Genomic DNA, 22,246 nt, shown 5'->3' with positions numbered 1-22,246 from the left:
GCACTGGCCTAATGCTCTCCCCTTTTAGTGTTTTAAAGATCTGTGGTTCACTGCTCAGCATAGCAGGAGACGATCTGCTCTGAAGAATACAGATTAGCTCCCTAATTAGACACAGGTTTTACAGTTGTTGGGGTTTCCTCTCAGCCTGATAACCAGGTGCACTGACAACCATCGCTGCTCCTTGTGTGTGCAATTAAGTCTGCAGTTTTAACCTCACAACCAAAACCCAGAGCAGAGACTAAAAGAGATTCTATCACAAGTCAATGTGTAAAACATAGCACTCTTATTACACCTGATGGTTTAAAGGCCATTGCTCACAAAACCAGGCAACTGTGTACATAAGGCTCTGAAAAAGAAATATAACCCCCAAAAAAACCTTAACACCCCCCAAAAAAACCCAAACAACCCAGCGAGCCTAATCAGCAGTTATAGCTCATGCAACCAAAGATGAGATTATGCAAAGCACTTGAAGGATGCACTAATTTAGATGTTTTAACTAGGATGGTCTCAGAAATTATTAGAAAAAGAACCACTGACATCACTGCCAAAGTTCTTTGAGAAACAAATGATGACTTCTTCCAACAAATTTATTTGTAGTCCCAGAATTTAAGTGCTCGCAAAAAAATTGCATTCAACTTGATACTGCCTGTAAACACAGTAGTAGATAGTTATTATGCTACAAGCTGTTTATATCTGCCAGGAAAAGAAGTTGCATCCATAGAAAACATACATACATACATACATGAGATCTGCAGTACCACCTTCTGCCTTTTAGATGCTTTCTGCTCTATGGCTGTGCTTAAGAGCTGCTCATAGTTTATCAAGCCTTAACAGGTTCAGTTGATAAGTTCCATTTCAAGGGGCCACCCACAGGCTCCACTTTTCTGGACAGAAAGCTAGCCCAAGCGGTTCTGCTTTTAAGCAAGTTTGGGAAGGGACAGAAGATGCACATGGGGTACCCCCATGAACAGCCTGTTCACTTTGCCTGCATTCCCATGCCTTTGCCTTGCCAAACTGCAGAACAAGTTTCTATTTATGTGTCACTCGTTATAAACACATTTAACAGTAGACAAGCCGATTAAACTGCTTCTGAGGTGTCTCATACTTCCAAGTAAAGCGATTTCTCCCACTCTTTCACTCAGTATGTTTTGTTTGTGGATTTTTTACCTAAAGAAGATGTTTTCAGCATCAGGGATGGGAAAAGCACTCTAACACCTCTGAAGAAAGACTGCTCTTTTCTCCCCTGGCCCACAGGTAGGAGCAAACTCCAAAAACCCAGTCAGCAAAAAAGACAAGGTGTCCTGGAAACAAAATACCTTTTCTGGTAAGTTATGATTATCAGAATAGCAGTTTTAAATTGCTGGCAAACTTTTCAGAGACTACAGACAGTTAAAATATAATCAGCTATTACTCAACAACCAAGACTCCCACACAGTCTAGAGTCTTGATACACACGCATATAATCCACCTGTCCAGCAAAGAAAAAGGAGCAACAAAACAGTAAAAAAGGCCTGGCTACTGCAAAACAATACTGTACCATCTGTGATGCCACCTGAGTAGAAATAAAGAGACAGTATGTGCAAGGCCCACGCTCAGAAAGTGAAGTTACCACCTGCACAGAACAGAAATTATTTGGGCATTTCCTCATGACAGAGCATCACAACCATGAATCAGATGAAACACCAACGCACTGAGTAACTGTGAGAAGCTGCACACTGCTGTGCAGTCTGGTTTGCTGTAAACTAATTCCCACCGTACGCTTCAGGCCCAAAACAAAACAAGGCTCCAAAGACTACCATTACCTGCATCTGTACTTCCAAATATACTGCTCCCATGACTACTCGGTAATATCCTATCAATTGGCCACTACCCACGCGTCTCACTTATCTGTCGCTACTGTAGAACACCAGAAATAATGACAGCAAGAAGAGAATTGATTTGGAGCTGAACCACAGCAGGCTAATAAGTACCACTGTGTTACCAACTATGAAAATCCACAGGATTCCTGTCGATCCACAGGAAGTCAACTGCATGACAGCAGTTTTTACCCTTTGTACAAGAAAAAGGGATAAGCAGCTTTCCCATCTTTATAACCCTCCATAAAAATTAAACTCGATTGCTAGTGATTGCAACTGAAATACATCTCTGTGGAGAGCAATGCCTCATTCCCTTCCACTGCCCACGATTACAGATGAATTATTCTGAGGCCATGCAAGTACAGCAAGCAACAGTGCAGACAACTTTGTCTTCACCTTAAATGCCTGCAGACATCTGAGCACACTACATACAGTAGGTCAGCAGGCTTCAGACAGGCTCTGAAGAAAACTTGCAGCTCATAGCTAAGCAAGTTGTACACACCATTACTCTCTTCAGATACTGATATTATTAACACAGCCTGTCTTGGAAGAAGAAGCTATTGTATTGCTAACACATCCACAGGACACACATTGCTCTTCTCCAAAATCCTTCTTCCCTTATGATCAGTGTGAAAAAAGAGTTACATTCTCTGACCAGGCCATGCAACATTCACTCCAGGCCAGCACTGGGGATGAGAGCTTTAGAAGCAATTAACCACAGTTGGTATTTGGTAACACACCAGAAAAGCAGCATTAGAGCAGAGCAAACGGCGGCAGCCTCACTGGTACTAACTCCAGAACGTTGTTTGTCAGGTTACCGTATCAGTTTCTTGTAAATAAAAAGGTGCCTGTAATTATCCAACTACCTGGTTTATGACTACCAGGCACCATTCCTGAAATCAGATGTATGAACATACTTGTATAAAGGAGACAGTTCAGGAAACTTGGGTATCCAAGAGTCTGCTGTGGCTGAAGTAGCTTCTGCTATGTGCAGATCATTTTTCAGCCTTAGCAATTGCCTTTTGATATGAAAACGTTTCAATTTCTTGTCAGTTATTTCACACCCATTTAGTAATCTACCAAAAGCTGTGACACGGTAGGCAAAGCTTAGCACAATTCAAGAACACATCAACAACAAAGATTGTGTGACCTGACAGCACATCAGATGTTTAGCCTGTTATCAGCGTGACACAAGTTTGTTCAGAATCCAAGACAGTCTATGCCTTTGATGAACACGGGACATAGACTGTTTCCTACATTTAAAAGTCCTGGAAAACACTACCTTTAATCTTTAGGTGCTGAAGCCCACTGCGCAAAGTACGTGGTTTTATACTGTGGCATATAGGAAAAAGCAATATCTCTAGTAAGTACTTCTGCAATTCAGGTGACAGAAAAGGGGTTAAGTAAAGTAGTAAATACTGCCAGTACTACAGATTCTTCTTCCCCCTCCTGCATTTCCTGCTCAGGGTTATTTGCTTCTCCTGAGTCTTGCTACACAAGACTTGACTTCCAAAGCAAGTTTGGGCAGATCTAATGTAGGCAGGGCAGGGCAAGGCAAAACTGAAATCACTCCATCTTATTGAAAAATAATTCCTAAGCAAGCTTGAATAGCTTCCATGCTAATTCACCCCACATGAACTATCTCTTTCTTCATTAATACTTACAGTAATAACTAGCAAGCCTTCTTTCTGTGCATAAGCTAACAGCCTACCTTCCAAAGTTGAGCTAAAAAAAGTACATTTCTCAGTAGGGCAGTTCACTGTGACCTACGATTTACCTGCTCGACTCTCACGTTACAATACCCGCGATCCCAAAACACGCGTATGACACGCAAAATGCATTTCAATTTGCTGGAGTTCAACTATCTAATCAATATTAATAAGAAACTCATACCTCAAGTTTGTTTCCACCCAGTTGCTGCTCTGCAGCTAGTCAGACATACTATCTATCCAGCAAGACTTATGTGATAGGAGCACCTCATTTCTCATGCCCCTTAAGAGAACTTATCAGTAATGTACAGGCTACTAAATTATCTATTACAGCATTACCGTCTTGCATAAAATAAAAGCACACAACTGTGCTAAAATCTGCTCCAATTGCTTGTGATGCTAGAAAGAGGAGTTCCCTTTAAGTAAGCAGTCATACTAATATTTAGTCAGGAGAAGTGCAGAACTCAAAGCCCTCAAACTGACAAAAGCAACCTGTTCCCAGCTACTCTCGAGAGTAGTTTCCTTCCTCATCGTCACACATCCCATCCACGCTCTGCCATAAAGGGTAACTGCTACTGAACACAGAGTATATTCTCCAGGTCGTGACAAATCTCACTCCAAACCCTCATGTGGAGTATCTTAAGCCCTCCAAAGAAGAAGTCTGTTTCCTAAAGCCACCATCCTGCTGCTTTTACAGAAGCAGGCTATTTCAGATCTCATGTACTGTCTGTGCTGTTATCCCCTGCATCATCTTCAGACTGCAGCTTCTACTTGCAAGTCAACTGCATTGTCCACAAAAACAGCATTCTACTGACGGGTAAGTGTCACAAGCTGCGTTTGAGAGCCTGATCCTTACAGCTCTCTTCAGAGCACAGTATCATGACTTTGCAAGAAAAAAGGCAGATACTTGCTTGACCGAGTTCTTCAGCACTAAGGGTCTATTGGCAACAAAAAAGGGAAGTCCCAGTACTCTTCCAGCTACAAGTTTTAGACCTGCATCACACAAAAGCCTTAAAGAGGAGACGGCAGCGACGCTCACACCGAGCTACTCCGATAGCGACTCATTGCCCAATCCCACCCCACGGAGAGCAAAGAGGGCCCCAGCAGCCAAGCGTTCCAATTCTTGGAATACCTCCGCAACCTCAAGAGCTCCCGGTTCGCAGACACTAACATGGCAGGTAGGACTGGCTCCGGGCAGGGCGAGGCGGGGGGGGGGGGGCGGCTGGCGGGGCAAAAAGGCACCAAAACAAACCCTCGAAGAGACCTCAGAGCCAACTTCTCCCAGTGCCCCCGTATATCCCGTACCTCTCTCCCCCTCCCCGCCCCTGGCACTGGGTAACTCACCCCCCTCCCCGCAATCAAATATGGATAAACAGAGCCTACCTACCCACGGCTCGGTCCCCGCCGCGCCGCCGGCTTCCCACTCGCTTCCCTGCAAAACCAAAAGGGTTTTGTCAGGCCCCGGGGCCGGCGGGAGCGGCCTGGCCTGGCCTCGCCTTCCTCCCGCTCCCCGCCCTCCTCCTCCTCCTCTTCCTCACAGCAACGCGGAGCGGAGGGGCGGGGGGAAGCCAAGCGGTACCGCGGACCCAGGGAAGGGGTAGGGGGGGAACGAACGCGCTTGTACCCGGCCAGCGCCCCGGCTCCTCCTCCTCCTCCTCCTTCTCCTCCGCCGTCGCTGCCCGGCTCCCGCTGCGGCCCCGAGCCCGGCGCGGCGCGGCACTGCGCAGGCGGCGGGCGGCGACGGACACCGCGCTCCTGGGACATGTAGTCCCAAGGCCGGGGCCGGGCGGAGCGGGGGCCGACGGCGGAGCGAAGCTCCGACGGCGGCCCCCGCTCCGCCGGGCCCCGGCCCATGCCCCTTTGCACTCCCGCAAAGCAATCCGAGTCCTATCAGCACTGCACAGCCCACTCAGCAAGGGATGCTCAAGCCGCACATTCACACTTTGTACCTCCCACTGCCTTACTATGTGGCTTTCCCTAAACTGACACAGTTACTGCTCTGAATTCCCTGATAAAAGGGGATGTCTTCTGTAACCGAGCTTCCAATAGAACACTGTAGAAACAACTGTGGCAAACGGAAATGTAACAAAGAAACGTCCGAAGATACAAGGCACTGGCAAACTGTTAGGTGCGGTACCATACAACTACCCGTATTCGCAGCAGGAGCATGAGATACCGGCCGTATCCACCTCATCCCTGCCCTGGAGAAGAGAGGGAAATAAACTCAGGGCCTGGAAGTATGAAACTGCCACCATACCCCTTGTCTTAAGAAGCAATAAAATGCCTACGTTATTTGGAGCTCTCAGGACACACAGCTATACCAGGAGATAATTTTCCAAGGACTAAACTCAATAATTCCCATCAGACACCTCAGGATGTTTAAAAGGAGAAAACCACAGAATAGTTAGGGTTGGAAAAGACCTCAAGATCATCCAGTTCCAACCCCCCTGCCATGAGCAGGGACACCTCACACTAAACCATCCCACCCAAGGCTCTGTCCAACCTGGCCTTGAACACTGCCAGGGATGGAGCACTCACAACTTCCTTGGGCAACCCATTCCAGGGCCTCATCACCCTCACTGTAAAGAACTTCTTCCTTAGATCCAATCTTAACCTCCCCTGCTTAAGTTTTAACCCGTTACCCCTTGTCCTGTCACTACAGTCCCTGACAAAGAGTCCCTCCCCAGCATCCCTATAGGCCCCCTTCAGGTACTGGAAGGCTGCTATGAGGTCTCCACGCAGCCTTCTCTTCCCCAGGCTGAACAGCCCCAACTTTCCCAGCCTATCCTCATATGGCTGAAAAATCAACTCAATGTGAATGCAATGCAGATATAATTCCATTAAAACATGAGAACCGCAAGCAGATGCAAATGACACAAAATATACCTCAGGAACAGCAGTATCAAGATCAAAATGGCATTGCTGGGTGTGCGCTGAGTGCCAACAGAGTCTTTTGACAATATCTCACCTCATAACCGCAAGAAATCCAGGCAGCTTTTAAACAAAAGCCATTCACACTCACAGAATGGTGCCTGAACACGGCGGTCTCTCTGCTTGTAACCACTGCTTTTTTATACTACAGTCACTCGGGACTATTTTTGTTAGATTTCACATCTCTGGTACCATCCAAAAGTGAATGAGCAGCTTCTAATTCCTCATCCTCTGTCACTCTCCAATCACTCAAAGCTTCAGCTTTGATCCGGAGTTTTGTGGTTGTCATTTCTGCTCTTAAATGCGATTTTTAAAGGTAAGTAGATAAAGTAACGTATAGACAAGGCCCTTAGTGGCACGGGCAGTGCTGCCCTTGGCAATCTTAATGACTGCACTTGATCTTAAGGGTCTTTTCCAACCTAGCCGATTCTACGCCATACACACACGCGACCACGGGCACGCAAGCCAACACGTGGCAGAGATGCGCCTGGGCCTCTTCCCTGCTCAAGAGAGGGGCCCACGGACGGATGCACGCCCCAAAGGACCGCAGCGTCCCCTTCCTATGGGCTCTCCCACCCCGAGGAGCCAGGGAGCTGACGCAACACCGCGCAGGGCAACACGGAGCGAGGGCGCGGTGACCCGGTGCCCACACGCCGTGGGTCACACCCGGCGACAAGCGGCTCCCGAGGACAGACCCCGCCGCGCTCCGCACCCCAGGGCGCACGCAGGGAGAGCCGCATCCCCTCAGCACCACCGCTCGCGTTATCCCGTGTCCCAGCGCGCCCCCGGAGGCTCAGGGCCGGGGTGACGGGCGCCGGGCTGCGGGTCCGGCCGGCCCGCTGCCTCACGGGCCCACAGCGGCGGGTGCCCCGGGGCCGGGGGCGTCGCGGGGCACGGGCCGCGGCCGCGCCCCCCGCAATGGCAGGCTGCCGCCGGCAGCGCCGGTAACCACGGAAACTTCCAGAACGTGTGGTCCCGTCCCGCCCCCCCCACACACCGGTCCCTGGTCGCGGCCCCGGCCTCCCCATGACGCCCCCCCCCCCCCCCAGCCAATAGGCTCCTTCCGCTTGGCTCACGCTTCTCTGTTGATAGGCCCGCGCCGCCGGCGGGGTGAACCAATAAGGTGGCGAGAGGGGGGTGCGCCAGGCATGTCAGAGGGACAGCCTGACTCTCGCCAATCAAGGAAGGCCAGCTTAGTAGCAGCCAACCAATGGAGAAGCTCCAGCGAGGGCTGTGCGGCCAATGGCGAGCCTCCACGAAGGAGTAACGGAGGGTATATAAGGGCGGGCGGTGCGGCCTGGCCGCTCAGCAGCAGCTGGGGGTGCAGCGGGTGCGCAGGTCACGGTAAGCGGCAGCAGCGGCGCGGCCTAAGGGGCCTGGGCGGGGACGGGCACCGGGACCGAGAACGGAGCCGGGCGGCCCCGCGTGTGGCGCCTCCATTTTGTGACCGGCGGGTTGTGGCAGGGCGGCGAGCGGTCGACATGAGGCGCGTCCTGTTGGCGCTGCTGCTGTTGGTGGGCGCCGCGCGGGCGGACGAGGAGGAGAAGAAAGAGGACGTGGGCACGGTGGTGGGCATCGACCTCGGCACTACCTACTCGTGGTACGTGGGGAACGGGCGCGGGGATAGAAGCCGGTTGGGTCCGTAGGCCCCCGGGGTAGGGGGGGAGCTGCCGGGCCTGTGGGCCCCCGGAAGCGGTTGGGTTGTGGGGGGGAAAGGGAGGAGCGGAAGCGGGGGTGCAGGCCCCGGCGCCGCCTGACGGTTCGGTTTCGTTGTCCCCCCCCAGTGTGGGCGTCTTCAAGAATGGCCGCGTGGAAATCATCGCCAACGACCAGGGGAACCGCATCACGCCGTCCTACGTGGCGTTCACGCCCGAGGGGGAGCGTTTGATCGGGGATGCTGCCAAGAACCAGCTGACATCCAACCCTGAGAACACTGTGTTTGATGCCAAACGGCTTATCGGCCGCACTTGGAATGACCCTTCCGTGCAGCAGGACATCAAGTACCTGCCCTTCAAGGTGGGTCTGAGCACGCAGGAGGTGGGGCACCTACACCTTCTCTTGAAAGAGGCTCCTGGGCTGTGTTGCCCTTTCGAGCAGCCTCGTGGTTTCCTGGCCCTTCCCCCAGAGGGTTATGGTGCAGGGATGTGATGTATAGATAGTAGCTAGTGTGGAAGTTGTCAGTAAAAGCTTTGCTTAATTTTCAGAGGGAAAGAAACACTCGGGCAAGCAGGAGTCATTCTGTGAATGGTTGAATAATACATATTGTTCTTTTCAGGTTGTTGAAAAGAAAGCCAAGCCCCATATTCAAGTTGATGTTGGAGGTGGACAGACAAAAACATTTGCTCCTGAAGAAATTTCTGCTATGGTCCTGACAAAGATGAAGGAAACAGCAGAGGCGTACTTGGGGAAGAAAGTAAGTTCATGAGTGCTACTACTAAGAATGTAAAGCAGCAGCACTGTAAGACTGAAGACGGGTGGGCTGAGTCCTAAGTCTGCCTCATGTTGCTGGTCCCTACAGGAACCCAGTTGTGTGGGCTAAGCCGAAGGTGGATTTTCACCTGTTAAGAACAGTGGGCTGCTTGTTGCCAGCGTTGCTGTGGCTACTTACAAACTGTGTGCTTTTCTTCCTGTAACAAATTTGTATCCTTTATTCCTTAGGTTACACATGCTGTTGTTACTGTGCCAGCCTACTTCAATGATGCTCAGCGCCAGGCCACGAAGGATGCTGGGACTATTGCTGGGTTGAATGTGATGCGCATCATCAATGAGCCGTAAGTGTTCTGACCCCTCCTGCCCACTGCTCGGGTGAGAGGTGGTCCCAGTCTCCTCAGTTTGGTTGTTCCCTGTACAGAACAGCTGCTGCCATTGCTTATGGACTGGACAAGAGAGAGGGCGAGAAGAATATCCTCGTGTTTGACTTGGGTGGTGGAACTTTTGATGTCTCCCTCCTCACCATTGATAATGGAGTCTTTGAAGTCGTGGCTACTAATGGTGACACTCACCTGGGTGGAGAAGACTTTGACCAGCGTGTTATGGAGCACTTCATCAAGCTTTACAAGAAGAAAACTGGGAAAGATGTCAGGAAGGATAACAGAGCAGTGCAGAAGTTGAGACGGGAAGTGGAGAAAGCCAAGAGAGCCTTGTCATCCCAGCACCAGGCTAGAATTGAAATAGAATCCTTCTTTGAAGGAGAGGATTTCTCGGAGACTCTCACTCGAGCCAAGTTTGAGGAGCTGAACATGGTAAGTTCAAAAAGGCAGAGTTCCATTGCCTCAGCTCTAGACTGGAGACCTGCAAATGTGCAGTGACCCTGCCCTTTGGAGTATAAATAACTTCCTGCTTGCACTGCAAAGTGGGCAGCTGCTCCTGGCCAGGGGAGCTGGGGCTGTGTGTTAGTGACAGCTGAGGTCTCATCAGGCTGGTCAGGAGCCAGCTGATGTTCCTCCTCTATCAGGCTCTCTAACTCGGGACTAGACGTGGGGCAAAGAGCCTTACAGTCCTGTCTGATCTTCCCAGGATCTGTTCCGTTCCACTATGAAGCCTGTTCAGAAAGTCCTGGAAGATTCTGACCTAAAGAAGTCTGATATTGATGAGATTGTGCTTGTTGGTGGCTCCACTCGCATCCCCAAAATACAGCAACTAGTTAAAGAGTTCTTCAATGGGAAAGAACCTTCTCGTGGCATCAATCCAGATGAGGCTGTTGCCTATGGTGCTGCTGTCCAGGCTGGTGTCCTCTCTGGGGACCAAGATACAGGTAATGACACCTTTACTGTTATCTAGGGGAATGCTGACTGAATACATGGGTTATGGACAATGGATTATGTGTTACGGACTAACAAGTGCAGGAGGACTCATTTCTTTTCCAGTCCTTGGAAGTTTTATGCCTCTGAGGCCTCAGGATCCTGGTTGCAGTGATGGGCTGTTGTGTTTCTTTCCTGTTGGAATTTGTGTCACACTATTAACCCTTGATCTGTTACAGGTGACTTGGTGCTTCTTGATGTCTGTCCCCTGACACTTGGCATTGAGACTGTTGGAGGTGTAATGACTAAACTGATCCCAAGGAATACTGTTGTTCCCACAAAGAAGTCTCAGATCTTCTCCACGGCTTCTGACAACCAGCCCACTGTGACCATCAAGGTCTATGAAGGTGAGTGTCACCTATGGTGGCCCATGTGACAGCTGGAATATGTCTGTAGGATCCCTATATAAGCTGCTGTAGGTGGTTCCTAGATACTCATGGATTCTATCCTCATAGAGGAGGTCTTGGTACAGTGGTAGCTTTCCGAAGAGGCTTTGATCAAGCTGCTTCACCTGCATCAAAAGCTGTTCCTAGAATTTCTCATGTTTTTCCATGGCTGCATTCCAGCTGCAGGAGGCACCTGGACAGATGTCGGGCTGGCAGCAAAACCTCATGCTTACCAAGAGTGTCTCATTGTGTCTTCCAGGCGAGCGTCCCCTCACCAAGGATAACCATCTTCTGGGAACTTTCGATCTCACTGGAATCCCTCCTGCCCCTCGTGGTGTCCCCCAGATTGAAGTTACCTTTGAGATAGATGTGAATGGAATCCTCCGTGTCACAGCTGAGGACAAGGGCACCGGGAACAAGAACAAGATCACCATCACAAATGATCAGAACCGGCTCACACCAGAAGAGATCGAGAGGATGGTGAACGACGCTGAGAAGTTTGCTGAGGAAGACAAGAAGCTGAAAGAGCGCATTGATGCCCGGAATGAGCTGGAAAGCTATGCCTACTCCCTGAAGAACCAGATTGGAGATAAAGAGAAGCTGGGGGGTAAGCTGTCCTCTGATGACAAGGAAACAATAGAGAAAGCAGTGGAGGAAAAGATCGAGTGGCTGGAGAGCCATCAAGATGCAGATATTGATGACTTCAAAGCAAAAAAGAAGGAGCTGGAGGAGGTTGTTCAGCCAATTGTTAGCAAGCTCTATGGCAGCGCAGGCCCACCCCCTGGTGATGAGGAAGCGGGAGAGAAGGACGAGTTGTAGACACTGGCACCTCTGAATGTTGTTGTATATATTGGACTAAGGAACACTTGTTTAAAATATTGAACTCTTAATTTGGAATGTAACATTGAATCTTCACTCGTGAGTGGAGCTGGAAACGCTAGCCCGAAGTGGCTGTATACTGCTTTTGTTAGCAGTTGCTTGATGTCTGGGGAGGGAAGGGGCGTGGGGGGGAGTGTAAATGCAAATGGGTGTAGAGGTATTGGCAGTGGAAAGTTCTATTTAACAATGCGGTCATGGTGAGCTTGGTGTAGAGCTTTTCTACCTGAAGTGACCACAATAAATTTGTTATTTACACTGTACTCTGCTCTAGCTCTGTCTGTTACCAGTTTTAACCAGGTCATGGACTGTCCTGAACCATGGGCTTCAAACCCTGCAAGGTGAGCAGATGGTGCCAGCTCTACCCTCCCCCTCGGGTGGGATTTACACTTACTTCACCCCTCCCTTGCAGCTCCTCTGGGTGGAATGGGGACTCTGAAGTGTGCTGGTGCACATTAACCTCTGTGTGATCTTTATAGATCCTTATAATAGGGAGTGACCACTCGGTAACTGCTGATGGGGCTGGTCTCTGCAGTTTCCCTGCAGCGCTGCCTGCACTGGAGATATGCATGGGCAGGAAAGATGAGATTGAGCTGCACTTCCCTGCATCCTAGAACTAGTCTTAGGTCATTTAAGGGCTTTAGTCATTAAGGGCTTTAATGGCTCTCATGGGACACAAGGGACCTATTTTCTGAAGACTCTCAAATGCTAAAGTTTTTTTTAAAAGCCTACTAGGAACTCAGTCTCCCCTCCTTAACTGTAATCCTTATCCCAGCTGTGGGTGGAGGTAAATTGAACTGAGTTCAGCAGGAGTGTTTGTGGTAGCTGTGTTAACACCTCACAGCCACTCAACAATTCACCTTTTCCCTGGTGTGGGGGTCACTTTCTCTTGTTTTCATCCACTCATTTTTAAAACCACCAGTTCTATTCCAGATCATCCTCCCAAAAGCCTGTTTCCTGGTAACCCTGTGCCTCCGCAATGAATTGCGTTGTGTAGCCACCAGCCTGCGAGCTGCTTGGAAAGCCACCCTGCTGTGGTGTGAGCCCTTCCAGGCTTTCAAACTCCAGCAACCTCAAGCCCCAGTGGATGAAGCTTCCCTGCAGCAGCTGCTCTCCCTGGGTCCAGCAGGATCATGCACCATGCCTCAGGGGCGGTGTGTTAGCAGAGAGCTATCCATTTGAGGGTAAGAAAGAACTTTATTGCCAAGTAACCCAACAGTATAAAAGTGTGTAGAAAAGGCTGGTGCTGCGCAGGAGCACAGCTCTGCTATTCAATCAGACTGACAATGCAGTCCCTGTATATCTCCCCCTGCGTGTCCATCCCACCAAACACCAACAGCAGATGCACAACTGTGGCCCCAGCATGCCCCTCATCCTGGCTCTTCAGCAGGGGACCAGCTGTGGCTTCCCCAGTGGCAGCTCCTGTGTGTTCGCTCTTCCCAGCCCGCCAGGGAATGACACACATGGCATGGTCCAGCCTCCCAGCAGGCAGAGGGGCATCGAACTGTAGGAGCGTCCACTGCTGCTTCTCTGCAGTGCGAAAACACAGTGCACACCTTTAACTGCAGGTTCACAGCCTCAGAGAGCACCCTGGGGCACCCACCACGCATTGGACTGGTTCTCAGTGTAAGTGCAGGGTACTGATGGTGGATACCAAGGGGTGAAGGCTGGGAGCAGAGGGGTAATGCATTCTCCAACTGAGTGGCACTTACTGTTCTGCAGCCGGGCAAAGCCTCCCTACCTGTGTGATACTTGTATGTGGTGTCCAGCGTCCCCTCTGGACCTATTCCACCAAAAATGTACAAGTGGTCCTTAAACACAGCTGATGAGTGGGATGCTCGTCCTCCTGGGATGTCACCGGTGGCTGGTACCTTAACCCACCTCATGTCAGCTGGTGGAAAAAAGAACACAGCTGTGGTTGCACATTATAGAAACCCCACCAGTTTTGTTGTTTTAAACAAGTTGGGTAAATGAAGCGCTTCAGAGCTGATCTTGCAGAATAAAGGTCCCCCAAATCCAAACCTATCTCGCAGCAGCATCACTGGTACCTCTGTCCATACTCACTTGTATCAATGCAGAACAGGTCATTGTAAAAAACGTCCCCAGCTAAACCTCCATGGATGAAGAGTTTGGTCCCGACTGCAACCACGACGTGTCCGTGCCGAGGGGAAGGGGGGTCACCGTGAGTATCTGGCTGGGACCAGGTCAGGGTGGCTGTGAATGGGGGTACAAGTGTTAGGAAGAAAATCCCAGTGCTTCCTAAGGAAGTGCCTTCAGCAGGGTTGAAGAGGAGTTCGTGATATCAAAGACCAAGCATCATGGCCGCCCTGGAGCTCCATGTGCTTTTTGGTCACCCAGTAGCAGGGCAGATTAATTCAAACTGGAAAGCAAACCCGTCCTGGTACCCGCAGGGCTGGAAGAATGACTACGGCAGCACAGGATGATGCCACCACGGAAAGGAACTGGCTGTTGGGCAAAGGGGACCAACCACTCCCGTATCCCACGGTGTTCCTCATCCCAGAGCTTTGTGCTGCCACTTTAGCCCGAGCTCCCAGTGCCTACACAAAGACCAGTGCAGCGAGCAGCATTCGCCCACCACCTCGCAGCCAAAGCAGGGGCCTGACATTTCCATGGCTTTGACGACCTGAAACGCAGAGCTCCCGTTCGGCAGAGGCTGGGTTCTGCCGTCAGGGCCCTTTACGCGTCCAGAGGTACCTGTGTCAAACACGTGAAGCCGCCGATCTCTGACTGGCTCTGCTCCTCTCTCCCCCCCTCCAAACACGTACAGGCGCTCCCCTACCGCTGCGGAGGACGTGTGGAAGGTCCGGGGCAGCGGCTGCTCCCCGCTCACCTCGGGGCTCTCCCAGGTTCCTGTTTCTAACGCAGACGCGGGTTAACGAAGCCCTCACCAGGGCCCGGGCACCGCGCTCCGCCCCCGTCCCAGCCGACGGCACCACCCGACCCCCGCGGCCTCGGTCCCTCACCCGGGTCCAGCGCCTGGACGCAGCTCCGGTTCCCCGCGGGGTGGGCGCCTCCGAAGACCCAAACCCGCGGGCTGCCAGCGGCGGGCAGGAACGTGGCGTGCTCATAGCGCGGCCTCAGCCCGCTCCAGCCGGCCGCGGCCCACCGGTGCGCGCCTGCGGGCACCGGACAGCGCGGTCAGCACCGGCCCCCGCGCCCCCCGCCCGGCCCGGCCCGGCCCGGCCCCGGCCCTCACCCAGCTCCACGAAGTGCGCGTCCGCGAACGCGCCGGCGGGGTCGGCGCCGCCGAGGATGAGGACGCGGCCGCCGCCGGGAAGCAGGAGGCAGCCGTGCCCCACACGGCCGCGGGGCCGCTCCCCCTGCGGCGACAGCCGGTACCTGCGGGGGGGGCAGCGCTCAGCCGGGGCCGCCCCGCGCCGGGCCCGCGCCCCTCCCGCCCCGCTCACCACTGGCCCCGCCGCGGGCGGCGGCCCGGCTCCAGCGGCGGCAGCGGCCGGGGCCCCATCCCCGGGGAAGCGGAAGCGGAACGCGGGGCACGTCCGCTGGTGTCGGCGGCCCCGCTTCCGGCCCTGAGCCGCCGTCCCAAGATGGCGCCGCTGGACCTGGACAAGTACGTGGAGATCGCGCGGCTCTGCAAGTACCTGCCCGAGAACGACCTCAAGGTGCGGCCGGGGCCGGGCGGGCGCCGGGGCCGGGGCCGGGGGTGCCGGGGGGCGCCGGCTCCGGCGCTGAGCCGCTCTCCCCCCGCAGCGCCTCTGTGACTACGTGTGCGACCTGCTGCTGGAGGAGTCCAACGTGCAGCCCGTCTCCACGCCCGTCACGGTCTGCGGGGACATCCATGGGCAGGTAACGGCGCCGCCGCCCCGCCGCCCCGCGGCCCCCCCGCCCCCGCCGGGGCCGGCCCTCAGGCGTCCGCTTCCCCCCGCAGTTCTACGACCTGTGCGAGCTGTTCCGGACCGGCGGGCAGGTCCCGGACACCAACTACATCTTCATGGTACGTGGTGCTGGGCCCCCTGCCCCGCCAGGTGCCTCCGGCCCCGCTTTAACGGCTGGGTCCCGCCGGGCTCGCCCGGCAGCGCTGCCTTGGCCTGTGCTGTCGGGGCTCGTTGAGGGTGAGCTCTGCAGCCTGTCCCTGCCATCAGCCGCCATCGTGAGGGGTGGCCTGGGGCCCACTGGGTCTTGGGTTGGGGCAGCCTCGGGTGACCGGAGGCAAACTTGAAACTGAGTGACCAAGGAGCACGGATCTGATGGATCCCGGCTCCCCTGCGGTGCTGGGCTCTTCCCACACCGAGGGTGGTTGTAACGCTGCGTTTCGGCTGTTTCTCCGTTTATGACTGTGTTTTTGACTTGCAGGGTGACTTTGTAGATAGAGGTTATTATAGTCTTGAGACTTTCACTTACCTGCTTGCACTAAAAGCTAAGTGGCCCGATCGTATCACACTGTTGCGAGGCAATCACGAGAGCAGGCAGATAACACAGGTGTATGGATTTTATGGTGAGTCTTTATCCAAACGATTTCTGAATGGGGGCGGACGCGTAATTCCCTTGGGAACCCTCTTGGAAGCAGCACTGCCTTGGGTGTTCCTAGGAGCGGAGGGGAAGTGGGCTCCCATCATTCGTTAAATGCGATCACTGTGTCTGTGAAGCAGAATGGCTTCTTGTCCGGGTCTCGGTGCTCTTGCCCTCTGGTACCTGTGCTTTCCGGTGCCACGTTCATTTGCAGAGCACAGTCACACAGGGTGCGCTTTGCTCTTCTGTAATGAAGGGCTCTGCACAAAGCCGCGATGTTACTGTACATTCCCTTAAGCCCCTTCTGGTTCATGTTCCCACCTCAGTTCTGTATAAATGTGCTGCTTGAAGCCCTGGGCTGCTCTCACTGAGGGTCAGTCCCCAGTGGGAGCGTTCTCTGCTGCGCTGCATGAGGCCCTCTTTTCCCTGTGTCACTTGGAAAGCAAAGTCCAGCAGGATCCAGGGTCCACTCCCGATGGGGGCTCTGTCACAGGCCCGACCTTGCAGGTTCTGCTGTCAGCGTTCACCTCTGGTCTCTGAATGCATTCTGATCATTTAAGGGATTTCTCTGCTTAACAGATGAGTGCCAAACCAAATACGGAAATGCTAATGCTTGGAGGTACTGCACCAAAGTCTTTGACATGCTCACGATAGCGGCTGTAAGTGAAACACCACGTTCAGAACACACAACAGGCTGTCTAAATGGGAGCGCTGGAATCGGTGACCTTGAAGGGTCACAGGGCTGGCACTGGGCTGGGTTAGCGTCCTGAGTGTCTTGGGTTTGTCTTCCTTTTGCTGCAGTTAATAGACGAGCAGATCCTCTGTGTGCACGGCGGCCTCTCTCCAGACATCAAGACACTCGATCAGATTCGAACCATTGAACGTAATCAAGAAATTCCTCACAAAGGCGCCTTCTGTGACCTGGTCTGGTCTGACCCGGAGGACGTCGACACATGGGCCATCAGCCCACGAGGAGCGGGCTGGCTCTTCGGGGCGAAGGTGACGAATGAGGTAATGATGCTGCCATGTGCAAGACAAAGTAACTGCAGGTGGGAGAGCAGCTGAAGCGTTCGGCTCGGTTTGGCATTTACCATGTTCAGTGGGTGGGTTGAGGGTACCGCAGGGTGATGACCTCCCCATGTGAGATAGCTGCGAACAAGTCATGGCAGTGGAAGGTTTGGAAGGATGTGCCGCGTGAGCCAGATGTGGTGATACCCATCTGGCTTTTAAAGGGTAATGCAGAGAGACCTGGGAGTATCACAGGGGTTTGTGCAGAAGCTTCTTTAAGGATTTAGGAGAACGAAAACACCATTTCTCTTCAAAATTCTTAATTTTGGTACTTTGGAGAACTTTGAGCTCAGTGTCGGGGCTAATCCATGCTGACCCTCCCTAACCTCTGCGTCAGCCACGTTATGAGCACTGCCCTCATGGCATGCGTTGCCTCCATGTCCTTTCTGCAGCACACTCCGGCACGGCTGAGCCGCAGCTCAGTGCGCAGGGAAGCTCCGTGGAGTCTGACCTCCCTTTTTGCCTTTGCAGTTTGTCCACATCAACAACTTAAAGCTCATCTGCAGGGCGCACCAGCTGGTTCACGAAGGCTACAAATTCATGTTTGATGAGAAATTGGTAACGGTATGGTCGGCTCCCAACTACTGCTACCGCTGTGGAAATATCGCCTCAATCATGGTCTTTAAAGATGTAAATACAAGAGAACCAAAGCTATTCCGCGCAGTCCCGGATTCAGAACGTGTAATTCCTCCCAGGACAACCACGCCGTATTTCCTCTGAGGCCTCTCCCCGCCTGCTGCCTCCCTCCTCCCCTGTACTGTCCCCTTTACAATATACTTTTTATCGAGCACTTTGCTGCTGAAATGCTGCCTCTTGCCTTTTTTAAGTTATCTAAATTTATTGTGTACGATGGTGTCTGTAGCAAAGTTGGTTTGGTTTTATTTCCCCTTTACCTTTAGAGTCAGAGTATTTGTAACACGTCCTTGAGATTTATACTACTGCATGTCGTTCTCGCGCGTTTCGGGGTGTAGACGAGCCATTCCCGCAGCCCCGGGCGGGAAGCGCCTCGCTCCCGGCGGGTTTCCCTTCCCTTTGGTAAGTTTTAAAGGAAATTTCAGCAGCAAAGTTCCTGCCCGATGCTGTGACGGGGTTGTTTGTCCCGTCACCGCTCGTTTTACGTGGATACCGTGGCCGGAAGGGCTGTTTTTCCCTGTCCCCGCATCCCCCGGGGTTGTTTTGTTTTCCCTAGATGCCGGTTCCAAACGCACCGACCTGCTACAGCGCTGGGGTTTGTACATTAAAATCATTGTTCTGACTTTTTCCAGACGCTGTGTGTTTGTGCCGCATCGCGATGTTCCGTCCTCCCCCGCTCCATCCATTCACCCGTCCCTGCATCCCCGGGGCGGGTACCGCCGCCTCGGCCCGCCCCGGGTCCCGCCTCCTCTGCCCGGCGCAGGGCTCGCCCGGTCGTTCCGGTTCCGGGGTGGGTGCGGGTCTGGGTCCGGTTCCGGGGCGGGCCGCGGCGGAGGCATGGCGCGGAGCACGCTGTCCTCCCGCTTCCGCCGCCTCGACATCGACCAGTACGACGAGAACCGCTTCGTGGAGGAGCCCGAGGAGGCGGCGGCCGCGGAGCCCGACGCCGGGCCCGAGGTGGAGGCGCTGCTGAGGCAATATCCTTGGGGAGCGGGGCCGGGGGGGAGGACGGGCCCGGGGGCACCCGGGGAGGGTCGCGGCGGCGCCGCCGCCTTCTGCCTCGTCCGTAGCCGAGCGCTTGCGCCGCGGGCGGGGGAGCGGCCCCTGCAGCGCCGCGCTCGGCCTCGTTGCAGCCCCTCGGTCTCTCACCTTCACCGGGAGCTGCCGGGGGGGCCACAGAATCGCAGCCTGGTCTGGGATGAAGGGACCTTAAATCCCATCCGGTCCCGACCGCTGCCACGGGCAGGGAGCGCTTCCACTGGAGCAGGGAGCTCCAAGCCCCTGTGCCCAACCTGGCCTTGAGCACTGCCAGGGATGAGTCCTTGACTGCTGTGCCGCACAGGGGACGCGCTGCGAGCCTTCCACACCGCCATCCGGAGCAGCCCCGCCAACATGAAGAGCCAGGCCATGAAGGTACTGGGCAGGGCAGGGATGCGGGCTCGGTGGTGGAGCGCTGGGGAGTGCTGTGATGCCGTGGTGTTACCCCAGAGATCCCATCAGCACCCCTGTACTGTTACTGAGTGACACAGCGGCGTGGCGTGCACGCAATCCCCGTGTATTCACCCTTTCCTTCTCATTCCTGAATCCCGAGGTGAAATGTCACCTACACAGCCTGCAGTGTAGCCACCAGCCCTCAGCATCCATTGTCAGACACAAGTCCAGGGGTCGTTTCCAGCTTTGCCGGTTCTCATGTTGTTCTCCTTTCCTTGTCTTCACAGGAGCAGGCCCAGGGAACCATGCTTAAAGTCCTCACGTCTTTTAAAAGCAGCGAAATAGAACAAGCGGTGAATTCCTTAGACAGAAACGGCGTTGACTTGTTAATGAAGTACATTTATAAAGGATTTGAAAAGCCAACAGAAAACAGCAGTGCAATATTACTGCAGTGGCATGAAAAGGTACGTGTCTGGTGCGCGCTCGGCTCAGCAAGGTCCTTGTTGAAGGAGCAGTGGTGAGAGCAGCAAATGATGGCAGGGGCTTGTCCCTGAGGAGCACAGTAACTGCTGTTTCCTTTTGGCCTCTTTGAGCTTGGACTCTTAAGCAGTTGCCTTTAACCCCAGCCAGGGGGGAGGTGAGACGTGGGGCAGGGTAGTGTCTCCTGGAGGAAGCGTTGTGGCTTCTTCTGTGGCCAGCCCCACCGAGGGGACAGAGCTGGAGCTGAGGAGGTGATGGTTAAACAGGGCAGGGGCAGCGTCCCCTTGTAGCCGGGTGCTTGGCAAGGGGGGTGCTCAGGCCGGGTGGTTTTCACCAGCTGAAGGCTGATGGCAGCACATGTCACAGCTCAGAACAGGATTTAGCAACAGGAGAGGCTTTGGAGATCCAAGCAGATTCCGCTGGGATCCGGAGCCGTCCTCTCGTGTTTCTGTGCAGTGCCTGTTGCGAGAGGGGAGGGTGGGATGTGTTCACCAGCTGAGTGCTGGGCACCCCTGGGCAGGATTCCAAGTGAAATCTGCCCCAGCTTGCAGTGGTTTTAGCTATAGCAGCAGCTGTCAGTGCTCCTCCCTGGAAAACTGATCCATAGGAATACTGCAGCTCCCTGTAACATAGAGGTGCTGCTAATGCTGGTCCATCACACGATACGGGTGTTTTCCTGTGGTGTGTAAGGACAGAACTTGTTCAGGTTGAGTCCTGCTGCTGGCAGCTGTCATTGGCTTTACAGGACATTGACAGGGCAGGAGGCAGTTCCTCAGGACGCAAAAGAACAGGTTTCTGCTTGATTATTTTGCCTTTTTTTCCTGCTGTTTCCACTGGAGCCTGTTTTCAGGTAACCATGGGTGGGTGCTGCCAGTGTGCAACGTTACACAACACCACCCTGACTGGAAAGGTGACAGTGCTCAGAGCACGTAGGCACACGTACAGCATCCCGTCCTCTTTGTGTAGAAGGGAACCAGGCAGGTCTGAAGTGGGCTGGGCAGGGCTTACGCCCTGGCTGGCGCTCTGCTGCTTGGCACTACTGGTGAGACGTGTGGCTTGCTCAGAGAGGCGTCAGCTCTCGGCAGTACCAGTCTGTCCTCTGGGAAAGGGCTGCTGTCCCCACGCTGATCGGGTCTGGGAAGTTGGGAATGTTCACTTGCCGCAGCATGAGCAGGTTCTGCTCCAGATGGATGCTTTGTGTTCCTGTTCCCTAACACAGCGAGGTGCCGCGGACTGTCGGTCGCTGTTCTCATTCCAGACACTCTAAAACCCACACTTGAATGATGTCTGCAGAGTAAATGCCTCATTTTAAGCAGTCAGCTTTAATACTTAGTTTTTTATCATCATATCCATCTGCAGATGAAATGGGAGGGGCCTTTCCTCCTTTCCCACCCAGGGACATGGGAGGTGAGACATTCTGCATCGTCAGTGGCATGTGACACTGGGATCCTTCTCTGCATCCAGCAGGGGGTTGGATTTTGGAGTCATTTCCCTTCATTTAGTGGTTTTGGGTTACTAAATTATTGTGTTTGGTTTTGTCTGCCCTTCAGTACCTTGGTTCTTACATCACAGAGTACATATATAGAATATTACTGTAAAGGTACTGTAGTAATTTGGGTCAACGATCACTCTCATTTGTATTTACTGCTGGAGCAGTCATACCGAGAGCAGCAGTGTTTCAGAGCCTCGCGGGCTGCAGGGCAGTGTGGTTTCATCCTGACACTGCACAGTGGTTTAGTACCTAAACAAAATGGCTTAAAATGTCTGTAGTGGTCACACGTGCTACAGAAAATAGATTTTCCCCAATTAACTGTTAAAGACTTGAGAGTAAAAGGGGTGAAAAGTTTTTAGAGAAGAGCCTTAAACTCTGTTATTAAACACTTGATTGTTCTTTTAAGATGCCTTTTGCAGTGACTCTGTAACCTCTCTCCTTTTCCCATCCCCACAGGCATTAGCAGTAGGTGGACTAGGGTCCATAGTAAGAGTTCTTACAGCAAGAAAGACTGTTTAAAAGACTATTAACTTGAACCAAGACGACGATCAGTTTTGGACTCGGAAGAAGGAATGAGCTGAAATTACACTGGTCCATCTTTATTAGAGATTGCAATCTACTGAAATACTATGGAAACCTCTTGGAATGCTTTTAACCTTAAAGGTGGGGGCATAGTAAAGGTATTCCTGCATATTCCAACTATCACATACAGGAGCCAAGACATTCTCCTGATCCCTCTTTAAAAGGCAGAGAGAGGGCACACTCCTGCCTCCTATTACTGTAATAGAACAGGTATTTTCAGATGCTGCTTTACCCAAGCGTGGTGAGACAGAATGCTGCGTGTGCTGCTGATTCACGAGGTAGCTGTGGCCTGGGCAGATGCAAGACCCTGACAGCTTGTGGGCGGGAGAAGTGGTTGGTGCAATGGTGGTTGCGTACCGGACGGACTAGTTGGACTGTGGGGTTGGTTTCGGTGTAAAGTGCCTGCTGCATCAATAAAGCTCTTGGATCACACGAGTTAAAGTAATTTGGTTTTCACTACATCTGACACTTACTCAAAAGCAGGCCAGCACTGCAGGAGTTCTAAGCTAAG

General features: G+C 53.1%; 5 protein-coding genes across 12 annotated transcripts in view; 3 read left to right on the top strand and 2 right to left on the bottom strand.

Moving 5' to 3' along the window:
- Positions 1-5,232, bottom strand: part of GAPVD1 (GTPase activating protein and VPS9 domains 1) — a 30,599-nt gene extending 25,367 nt beyond the window's left edge. For 3 of the 6 annotated variants that reach the window (XM_065695302.1, XM_065695301.1, XM_065695306.1), the window contains exon 1: positions 4,953-4,997. The gene's annotated coding sequence lies outside the window, so the exon portion shown is untranslated. Of the gene's footprint in view, positions 1-4,948; positions 4,998-5,189 lie in introns of those variants that run through there. The other 3 variants (XM_065695305.1, XM_065695304.1, XM_065695303.1) reach the window with 3 other exon arrangements.
- Positions 5,233-7,740: 2,508 nt separating this feature from the next.
- On the top strand, positions 7,741-11,821 carry HSPA5 (heat shock protein family A (Hsp70) member 5). Of its 2 annotated transcripts, XM_065695311.1 has the most exons (9): positions 7,741-7,840; positions 7,961-8,096; positions 8,281-8,512; positions 8,772-8,909; positions 9,155-9,267; positions 9,348-9,738; positions 10,013-10,250; positions 10,476-10,643; positions 10,942-11,821. In XM_065695311.1, exons 2-9 carry the CDS (start codon positions 7,978-7,980, stop codon positions 11,499-11,501), a joined length of 1,959 nt encoding a protein of 652 aa, XP_065551383.1. In that variant the 5' UTR covers positions 7,741-7,840; positions 7,961-7,977; the 3' UTR covers positions 11,502-11,821. The 2 variants fall into 2 exon arrangements, with proteins under 2 accessions (XP_065551383.1, XP_065551384.1); XM_065695312.1 differs by lacking the exon at positions 7,741-7,840 and having other exon boundaries at positions 7,891-8,096.
- Positions 11,822-12,735: 914 nt separating this feature from the next.
- On the bottom strand, positions 12,736-15,070 carry RABEPK (Rab9 effector protein with kelch motifs). The gene is made up of 7 exons (XM_065695313.1): positions 14,987-15,070; positions 14,776-14,918; positions 14,543-14,695; positions 14,274-14,435; positions 13,623-13,772; positions 13,300-13,449; positions 12,736-13,088 (listed from the first exon to the last, which is right to left on the bottom strand). The coding sequence occupies exons 1-7, from the start codon at positions 15,043-15,045 to the stop codon at positions 12,826-12,828; spliced, it is 1,080 nt and encodes a 359-aa protein (XP_065551385.1). The 5' UTR covers positions 15,046-15,070; the 3' UTR covers positions 12,736-12,825.
- On the top strand, positions 15,052-17,921 carry PPP6C (protein phosphatase 6 catalytic subunit). The gene is made up of 7 exons (XM_065695316.1): positions 15,052-15,202; positions 15,291-15,386; positions 15,469-15,534; positions 15,894-16,035; positions 16,629-16,708; positions 16,851-17,060; positions 17,589-17,921. Exons 1-7 carry the CDS (start codon positions 15,128-15,130, stop codon positions 17,835-17,837), a joined length of 918 nt encoding a protein of 305 aa, XP_065551388.1. The 5' UTR covers positions 15,052-15,127; the 3' UTR covers positions 17,838-17,921.
- A 10-nt stretch (positions 17,922-17,931) lies between these two features.
- On the top strand, positions 17,932-22,170 carry ARPC5L (actin related protein 2/3 complex subunit 5 like). 2 transcript variants are annotated; one of them, XM_065695314.1, is made up of 4 exons: positions 18,502-18,728; positions 19,092-19,163; positions 19,469-19,645; positions 21,610-22,170. In XM_065695314.1, exons 1-4 carry the CDS (start codon positions 18,588-18,590, stop codon positions 21,670-21,672), a joined length of 453 nt encoding a protein of 150 aa, XP_065551386.1. In that variant the 5' UTR covers positions 18,502-18,587; the 3' UTR covers positions 21,673-22,170. The 2 variants fall into 2 exon arrangements, with proteins under 2 accessions (XP_065551387.1, XP_065551386.1); XM_065695315.1 differs by lacking the exon at positions 21,610-22,170 and having other exon boundaries at positions 17,932-18,724; positions 19,093-19,163; positions 19,469-19,586.
- Positions 22,171-22,246: the final 76 nt, after the last annotated feature.

The sequence above is a fragment of the Lathamus discolor genome, chromosome 15, assembly GCF_037157495.1.
Source record: "Lathamus discolor isolate bLatDis1 chromosome 15, bLatDis1.hap1, whole genome shotgun sequence".
Taxonomy (NCBI): Eukaryota; Metazoa; Chordata; class Aves; order Psittaciformes; family Psittacidae; genus Lathamus; species Lathamus discolor.
Note: the sequence above shows the minus strand (reverse complement) of the source record. Positions and strands in the feature narration are given on the sequence as shown.

Excerpts from the sequence above, each read along its gene's own strand:
- HSPA5 (XM_065695311.1), top strand. The coding sequence starts at position 7,978 with ATGAGGCGCGTCCTGTTGGCGCTGCTGCTGTTGGTGGGCGCCGCGCGG. Across the intron at positions 8,513-8,771 it reads TCAAGTACCTGCCCTTCAAG|GTTGTTGAAAAGAAAGCCAA; the intron begins GTGGGTCTGAGC and ends TGTTCTTTTCAG. Across the intron at positions 10,251-10,475 it reads CTCTGGGGACCAAGATACAG|GTGACTTGGTGCTTCTTGAT; the intron begins GTAATGACACCT and ends GATCTGTTACAG.
- RABEPK (XM_065695313.1), bottom strand. The coding sequence starts at position 15,045 with ATGGGGCCCCGGCCGCTGCCGCCGCTGGAGCCGGGCCGCCGCCCGCGG. Across the intron at positions 14,436-14,542 it reads CGTCCAGGCGCTGGACCCGG|AAACAGGAACCTGGGAGAGC; the intron begins GTGAGGGACCGA and ends CGTCTGCGTTAG. Across the intron at positions 13,773-14,273 it reads GCTTCACGTGTTTGACACAG|CCACCCTGACCTGGTCCCAG; the intron begins GTACCTCTGGAC and ends CCCCATTCACAG.
- PPP6C (XM_065695316.1), top strand. The coding sequence starts at position 15,128 with ATGGCGCCGCTGGACCTGGACAAGTACGTGGAGATCGCGCGGCTCTGC. Across the intron at positions 15,203-15,290 it reads TGCCCGAGAACGACCTCAAG|CGCCTCTGTGACTACGTGTG; the intron begins GTGCGGCCGGGG and ends CTCCCCCCGCAG. Across the intron at positions 16,036-16,628 it reads ACAGGTGTATGGATTTTATG|ATGAGTGCCAAACCAAATAC; the intron begins GTGAGTCTTTAT and ends TCTGCTTAACAG.
- ARPC5L (XM_065695315.1), top strand. The coding sequence starts at position 18,060 with ATGTCGTTCTCGCGCGTTTCGGGGTGTAGACGAGCCATTCCCGCAGCC. Across the intron at positions 18,725-19,092 it reads GAGGTGGAGGCGCTGCTGAG|GGGACGCGCTGCGAGCCTTC; the intron begins GCAATATCCTTG and ends TGTGCCGCACAG. Across the intron at positions 19,164-19,468 it reads TGAAGAGCCAGGCCATGAAG|GAGCAGGCCCAGGGAACCAT; the intron begins GTACTGGGCAGG and ends TTGTCTTCACAG.